We start from the raw sequence: 8,598 nt of genomic DNA, 5'->3' as shown, positions 1-8,598 counted from the left end.
CACCTATGTCAGACCTTTTGATAAACGAAATTCTAATGAAAGTGAGAACATGTACACTGTTACATCTTTCAGAAAATGTTTTGAAATTGTGGTGCACAGTTCAGAATAAATGTTTTTCAAAAACCATTGCGTCTTTTTAGTAAATGTTTATTTTCAAAAGAAATTTCTAGAAGTTCAGAACAGTAAAATTCCCGCTTTTTAGAATTAATTAGAAGATAACTCTTACGTAGTTAAACTAAAATACTCTTTGAGAGTTAATATATAAACTCTTAACACCAAGTGTTAAATTATCAACTCCAGAGAGATTTGGTGTTTAACACTAAATCAGAGTTAACATACCAACTCTCCAAAAAGAGTTAAATTAACACTCTCTGGTGTGGACCCATATAGACACTTTAAAAGTGTTGAAATCAAATCTGACAGTGTTAATTTGGACATGCTGGATTTGCTGTGTACTATTATCGAAAGGCTCACCGGCTCAGGCCGAATGACTCTCGTTGCATTGGGTGAAAGCTACGAAAAACCGTCACAGCAAGCCGAAGCCAAAAAGTGTTACTGGAGAGCATATTCTGTCAGAGATGTAGAGAAAATGGCTCTGCTCAAACTGGCAAAGCTCCACGAACAGCTGAATGAGTCTGATGATGCTGCCCAGTGTTACATGCTTTACATTCAAGACATTTTCTCTTGTGGGGAACAACTGGAGCATGCTGCGGTACCTGGGCCAGTACTATTTCAAGAACAAGCTCTATGATGAGGCATCCCTTTGCGCTCAGCGCTGTTGTGACTACAGTGACGCACGTGAGGAAGGAAAGGCTCTGTTGCGGCAGATCTCACAGGTCAGAGATCAGATTGAGATGCCTTCAGCAGACCTGTTTGCACCACTCTCAAACAACAACACTCCAGTCAGGAGGGTGTCTCCCCTGAACCTCATCTCATTTACACCCTGACACCAACTCTCTTCTTCATTGGCTTAAAAAAAATGGACAATTTATCTATCCTGTGACATGAAACTGCTCTGAAGGTTATCTTGACGAGGGCTGCGTTGGAATTTGCATAATAAACTGCATTTGTTTTTGTGTTTGGGGGGTGGCTGTAGCACAGGTGGTAGAGCAGGTCATCCACTGATCGGAAGGTTGGTGGTTCGATTCCTGGCTCCCCTAGTCTGCATGCCAAATATCCTTGGGCAAGATACTAACCCCAAATTGCTCTCCGATGCATCTGTCGGCGTATGAATGTGTGTGAATGTTAGCTATGAAGCACTTAGAAAGAGATATGCTTGTGCGAATGGGTGTGAATGGGTGAATGCACAACTTGTATAAAGCGCTTTGAGTGCTCAGATGAGTAGAAAAGTGCTATATTAGAACCAGTCCATTTACCATTCATGTTAGTTGTCAGTCCGTCTGTGTTTCTTCCCTGCGTTTTCTCCCGGAGTCGTCCATTCAGGTTCGTTTTGTTAGTCACAATAAAAGCTTGCTCACTTCCAAGCCGGTGCCTGCGTCTGGATCCAGTCTCACACTCACCACACGTCTGCCCCCGCAGCCGTGACAAGAACGATGGCCAACAGTTTACTGTCAGTCAGAGTTTGATCATTAACAGGGAGCAGCAGGGTACAAAAGTCATGCAGAGTAGCTGAAAGTATCCAAGTACATGTAAAACTGTCCTTTATACTTTCAGGGACTTTAATCAATAATAATTTTTTCTACTTATGTGCTGTTTTGCACTTCTTGCAGCTGAAATTGTGGCACAACCTTCAGGTTAAGTTTTAAATAAAAACAACAACAACTTGTTTTCCCCTCTCACAAAAAGCAGCTGTTGCTCAGCGCCACTTCAGATGTAAATGAATTTTTAGAAACTCAAACAAAGTTTCCAGAAACTGTAACATTTTTTTCACTCCCATTAAAAATCTCACAGCCGCTGATATTCATCTGTGAACATTTGCTAACCAGTAAAAATCTAACTATACATGCTGCTGGTCAGTTCAGCTCCATCTTAACCAGTTGTGACAGTTAAAATGATGCTTAGAGGTCAGATATGACACAATTTATCACATTCATGATTTTTCCTGTGGTGAGCAAATCCACACTGTAATTGAATCTGTTCTTTTAGAGAAAAGGTATAAATGAGGGGTGTCAAACATAAGGCTCGTGGGTCAGATTCGGCATGAAAAATTCTCCATCTGACCCGCTGGATGGCTCTTTCAGTCAAGCATATTGCATTAACTGATTAAAGATACACAACTATCACCTTTCAAAAGACACGGACAAGTCAGCCAGTAATGGGAAACACATGATGCATTTAAAGTTTATGTTCAACTGTAAAATCTTCTCTGTAATGTAAATTGTTCTGCTCTCTGACAAACCATCAGAGGTGCAGCACGTGTATCATTTGGTGTTTGAAGCAGAAACAAAAGCAAAGAGTTAAAGGAAGACACATTTGAAGAAGAAGGAAAATGAAAACAAGACGTCACTGAGCAACAACCTGACAGAACGAGAGCCAACAGTTTACTATCAGAACTGAGGCTGATCATTAACAGGGAGCAGCAGGTAACAAGGTCATCAGCAGTGGAGGAAAGTATGGAAGTAATACTCAGCTTCATATTTGAAGATACTCGAGTATCTTAGCTGCAGGTCTGGAACAATGGTTTTATTTCCTTTCCCATTAAACATCTCACACAGTCCCTCATCTGTGACCCTTAGCAAACCCACTGGATATCTACCTGTACATAAAGGAGATCAGATCAGTTCCATCTAGACCAGCTGTAACAGGAAAATGCTGCTTACACTTTGATGCATCACTTTCAGTTTGTCATATAAGACAATATATCAGATTGAGGCATTATTTTCCTGCAGTGAGTAAATCTACTTTGTACTTTACTCTTTTCTTTTAGGTAAAGGGTCTAAACAGTACTTGTACACTGTGGAAATCCCATAAGAACGTCTCCTGAACTCTGAAAAATAACAAAACAAAGACTAAAAGGAGGTCATGGGTGCTGATGATGATGATGATGAGGAGGAGGAGGAGTAGCATGCATTTAAAAAGTGACTGATGTCCTAGAATACAACAGAACAGTGTCTCTACAAACTTATGAAAACATGACAGTCTTGCATTAGTTTGTATTCTTATGATTTCAAAAAACGAGGGAAAAATCTCCTTGAAATCCACAATTCCTTTTTGTTATTTCTTAGTGTGTGACGTATTTTATTGCCTTTATGATTGGTGCAAACAGTTTCCTGATTCATAATGGAAATAGATTTTAGACACAGGAGGAACACGCAGTGATCAGCAGGAGCAGCTTGGAGTCCAGTCTTCTTCACACTGAGGAGGGACATATATGCAGGAACAGTTGTCATAACTGTTACAACCACCAGATGGCGAAAGAGTCCCACTGCAACTTTAAGCCATGAAGGATGTGTCTTGATGTTTGCTTGTGATAAATCTGCTTTATGTGAGTCTTTTTCAGAAAGTAACAGTAATATGTCTGATTATATGTCTTTAATCAGTAAAGTCTCACTTTGCTAGAAATAAATAAATAATCAAATTGTAAACATGCAGCTGTATGTTAGAAGTCAAAGGGTCCTTAAGTCTTCTGTAAATTGACGGGGATCAAATGAAGGACACAAGTATCTGTTCTTACTCTAATAAATGCTGCTTTAATATCCAACAGACTATTTTCCTTCCTCATCAGCAGTAAACAGCTCGACTGCGTCTGTGCATTTGTGTCCTCCATACTTGTTTACACAGACATCTCAGGCTTGATGCCACGATGCAGTGTAGAAACCTGACAACCCTCTGACTCATGTTCAAATGTTCAAGGACATTTCTCAGGATCATGTATGACCCCTTTTTGACATTTGGACTTTCATTAATAATATTTGTGTTTCTGAGTCATTTTTGTGGAGACTTCTGTCCAACGTAGTGTCCAAATGAAGCCTGAAGCTTTTCTTCACCCTCTTGTCAGATGGTCAGCAACAAAACTCTGTTCCAACCAATGTCTGATAAGAGATGAGACACAGCAGCTGAGCAAATGATCATTTCATGCTGAAGACATCCTCAGACAGAATTAAATACATACATAAACACAGCCTGGTGCCAATAACACAGCTAATGACACTGCTGTATCACTGGCTTTACTGATTAAAGACCATATCTGAAGGAAATCTTTGAACACAACAGAAAGTGACCTTTTAAACCTGCGACACTGATGCTGCATTCAAGGACCATTACAAACATCTGAAAGGACTTAAGAACATCAAGAAAATGTGACTTGTTTCTCTGTAATGAAGCTGTTTTAGTGAAGAAAGTTGAAAGGTCACAGAGCGACTGCTGAATCTTCTGCTCTAAACATGAACTCTGAACTTTGTGATGCTTCAGGAGGAAAACTGCTTCAGTTATTCTCTCAGATTAGTTTCATATTTTCTGCATCAGATTTGAGTGAGATCCTGGAATGAAGACAGAAGAAAAGACTTTGTTCAAATATGATTTATAGTCAAACCTTCCAGTTTATTCACACAATAAAACATCAACACAATATATGAATTCATTCATTAAAATCACAGTTTTTCCTCATTTGTTTGATGATTTTGACAAAAACAAACACAAACACACACACATGGTCTGCCATACTCATAAAGAGAAATGTCGACATTTTTCAATACAAATATTCCAGAAACATTTAGAGGATAGAGAAGTTTACATTTTCATGTGGAGAAATATTTTAGTAAATCAAAATGATGATGAGCAGTGATAGCCTCCATAAACAGTCACAGGAAAGATCTCCTTTAAAAACTCAGAAACATCAAGAGAACAACTAGAAGATGTGGAGGTACCACCCATAATGTTTGACTGACAGCTGATCTCTGTGCAGAAATGATGGAGAGAAAATAAAATGAAACTAAAATACAGATTTAAACCCACAATATGAAAGACTTCAGTCTATTTCACTTTAATCAACTCAGCAGTGTCTCCAAAAAAACAAACCCCCAGTCCAGCATAGAGCGGCTGAGTGAATGTGGTCTGGACTCTGTGGAGGAGAGTCATGGTTTCAGAGACGCTGTAGAAGGACAAAATACCTGCTCTGTTATCCAGGTACACTCCTACTCTGGAGGAACGAGGACCTGAGACACAAGTTTCAATGTTGTTGTACCAAAATGTATAACTGTTGTTGTCACAATCTAATGACCAAGATTTGTCATTATGTCCAAATCCACATTCATTACCTCCTTTTCTGCTGATATTCTTGTATGCGACTGCTACATAACCTCCTATCCCTCTCCACTCCACCTCCCAGTAACAACGTCCAGTCAGACTCTCTCTACTCAGGACCTGCCACCACCAAATGAATCTGTCTGGATGATCAGAATAAGATTGTTGTTGTTTCATTAATGTTACTTTTCTGTTCCCCTCTGATGATAACAGCTCTTTGTGTGCTGTGTTTGGATCCAGTGTGATTTCACATGAATATTTTAAGAATCCAGCTCTGGTCTTTGGCTCTGGTGGATCTGACAGTAAAACATCCACTTCAGTGACTGTCAGTGAGATGTTTGTCCATTCCTCTCTCAGAATGTCCTGTAGTTTATCTCTGAGCTCTGACACAGCTGCTGTCACATCCTCAAAGTAGCTCAGAGGACGGATATTGATGCTGGATGAGTCTGTAGACTCACTGAGTGCTGACAGTGAGGGGTAGTTGTGTAGAAACTGGATGTGATCCTCTGTGTGTGAGAGCTGCTTCAGCTCAGCATCTTTCCTCTTCAGCTCAGTGATCTCCTGCTCCAGCTTCTCCTGAAGCTCTTTGACTCGACTCACTTCAGTTTCCTGCTGGGATCTGATCTGCTGCTTCACATCAGAGCTTCTTTTCTGGATGAGATGGATCAGCTCAGTGAAGATCTTCTCACTGTGCTCCACTGTTTGATCACCAGACTGATTGATGGCCTCCACCTCCTGTTGAAGCAGCTTCACATCTTTCTCTCTGTCCTGGATTCTCTGCTGGATGTTTTGTCGACTCACCTCCAGCACTCTCTGCCTCTCAGTCCTTTCTGCTGCAGCTGAGACTGTGTCGTGGCCTTTATGTTCATCCACAGAGCAGAGATAACAGATACTCTGCTGATCAGTACGGCAGAACATCTTCATCACCTCATCATGACGAGAGCAGATGTTCTCCTGGAGCTTCTTGGAGGGCTCCACCAGCTTGTGTGTTTCAAATGCGGAGGATATAAAATGAGGCTGAAGGTGTTTCTCACAGTAAGAGACCAAACACATCAAACAGGACTTGAAGGCTTTAATTTTTCTTCCAGTGCAGACATCACAGGCCACATCTTCAGGTCCAGCATAGCAGTGATCAGCAGGAGCAGCTTGGAGTCCAGTCTTCTTCAGCTCCTCCACTAAATCTGCTAACATGGTGTTTTTCTCCAGGACAGGCCTCGCTGTGAAAGTCCTCCGGCACTGAGGGCAGCTGTAGATTTTCTTCTTTTCCTCTTCATCCCAGAAGCTTTTAATACAGTTCATGCAGTAGCTGTGTCCACAGGGAATAGTCACCGGATCCTTCAGTAGATCCAAACAGACTGAACAGCAGATTTTTGTTTGATCCATTTGATTCGTGTGCTGTGCCGTTTCACCGTCTCTCAGTGACTGTCAGACAGTTTCACTTCCTCTGAACAGAAACAACCTCTGTGCTCTGAAGGGAAACAGATCTCTGCTCTTTTTCACCTCCTACAGGAAATGAGGCTCACCAGCAACTGCATTTACACCATGTTGTTTAGACCCATCCTGATACAGACACATCTGTGAAGGGAGGCACTAAAGAAATATTCTTACAGAGCGACCAAGAGCCAATCACATGATGCAGGGTGTGGTATGTTTGGTTACAGCATGCAGTAACAAGTCTGACGCAGGTAAACTGGTATAACTGGTTTAAACTGTTAAAATTAGTTTCAACTGGGTCAGCCCAGTTCAACTTTTCTTGAGTTATGACAGTCAACACTCAGCGAGTTCATTTTATATTTCAAAAAGTTCAGCAAAGTTTAGGATGCTGTGATGAATAAAAATAAATCACACTTTATATTTTGACATTTTCTAATCTTAGTTCATTCTCACACTTACAGAATGATGCATGGGAACAACTGACTCCACTAAATCAAACAGAAAATTGCAGATTGCTGGATCGAAGATGGTGCCGATGTGTATGTCTTGCTGTCTGTTCCTCCAAATTTCTGTTTTAATGTTTTTATTCTGCTATGATGTAGACTCCCTGCTGCTCTATGATCGCCAAGTTTTACTTGATCTTCGACTATCTCCCAATACGCCGTTGTGTCGACTGGGAAATACACACAAAATACCGCCTCCACTCCTGTCGTTGGTTCCTACTCACCTGTACCTGTGCCATCTCTGCGGAAGCGAGGTCGCCGTCGCGGCAAACGGAGTGGGAGATTAGTGAAATTGAAGGCCTGTCTGGCGTTTGGATTTGCTGTCCCTGGCGTTGCCTGTCGCCCCCCTTTTTCCTGGCATCTTCGTAAGCCATCCTATACGTATCTGGTGCCACTATTGCAGTTAATAATACAACAGCTTTTGCCATTTTTTGTGTAACTTTTTATCGCTGTGCGCCTGCGTGCGCTAGTACCGCTTGCTACTCGTTCCCACAATCCTTTGCGTTTTTACCCCCAAATGACATCACATTTTCAGTCTCTATAGCCTGTTCTCTGCCTGTACTGTGCACAATAATATACAGGGCCCCAAAATACAGTAAGGACTTTATAAAGGAATTTGCTGCATTTCTAACTGAAGTCACGATAAAATATGACTCCTTTCTTATTGTTGGGGATTTTAATATTCATGTGTGCTGTCCAGATAAGCCCATGGTTTAAGACTTTTTGAATCTTACTGATTCTTTTAATTTAGTTCGATGTGTGTCTGCACCCATGCAACAGTCTGGCCACACTCTCGATCTGGTTGTAGTGCACTCATTGCCTGTTTTTAATCTGAAAGTCTCTGATCCTGTTTTCTCTGATCATATGCCGGTTCTGTTTGACATCTCTTTATCTAGAAATGAATTCAGGGGGAATGTCCCTGCTAAGACATTTCGTTTGTTAAATTCTTCCACTGCAGCACGGTTCTCCACCTACTATAATCAGTTCTCCATTCCTGAGACCAGGGGCGATTCTAGGATCAGAGCTTTGGGGGGGCTGAGCACCCAGAGAGCTGCCCAGCCAGGCAAGATAAACTTTACTCGTCACGATGAGACTTCTTCCCTGTCTCTGTCAGTCCCTGCATCCTTAAATGTCTCCAGTTGTCCCGAGTTCCTTCTGAGTTTCTCCTTGGTGCATTTAAACACCTGTTCCTCCCTGTCCTCATCGTCTGATGTCTTCATCTCCGTTATTAGTCATCATAATTTTACCATCTCTGTGCAAGTCTGTACCACAGCTGTGGAAGACCTCTTGTGTGGTACCGGTACCAAAGACCTCCCATCCCAAGGACCTCAGCAGCTACCGGCCGGTAGCCCTGACATCGCATCTGATGAAGACCCTCGAGAGGTTGGTTCTAAACCATCTGCACCCCCTGGTGAGGTCTTCATTGGATCCGCTGCAGTTTGCTTACCAGCCTGGCATT

The 8,598-nt window shown here is 41.7% G+C and overlaps 1 protein-coding gene and 1 pseudogene across 1 annotated transcript; one reads left to right on the top strand and one right to left on the bottom strand.

Annotated features, from left to right (window-relative positions):
- Positions 1–462: 462 nt before the first annotated feature.
- Positions 463–1,280, top strand: LOC146497128 (cell division cycle protein 23 homolog pseudogene; annotated as a pseudogene).
- A 3,467-nt stretch (positions 1,281–4,747) lies between these two features.
- LOC146497127 (tripartite motif-containing protein 16-like) lies at positions 4,748–6,883 on the bottom strand. Its single transcript, XM_085140786.1, has one exon. The coding sequence runs from the start codon at positions 6,583–6,585 to the stop codon at positions 4,933–4,935; it is 1,653 nt and encodes a 550-aa protein (XP_084996912.1). The 5' UTR covers positions 6,586–6,883; the 3' UTR covers positions 4,748–4,932.
- Positions 6,884–8,598: the final 1,715 nt, after the last annotated feature.

The sequence above is a fragment of the Neolamprologus multifasciatus genome, chromosome 18, assembly GCF_963576455.1.
Source record: "Neolamprologus multifasciatus chromosome 18, fNeoMul1.2, whole genome shotgun sequence".
Lineage (NCBI taxonomy): Eukaryota > Metazoa > Chordata > Actinopteri > Cichliformes > Cichlidae > Neolamprologus > Neolamprologus multifasciatus.
Note: the sequence above shows the minus strand (reverse complement) of the source record. Positions and strands in the feature narration are given on the sequence as shown.

What these genes read in the sequence shown, in the direction of transcription:
- LOC146497127 (XM_085140786.1), bottom strand. Translation starts at nt 6,585, where the DNA reads ATGGATCAAACAAAAATCTGCTGTTCAGTCTGTTTGGATCTACTGAAG.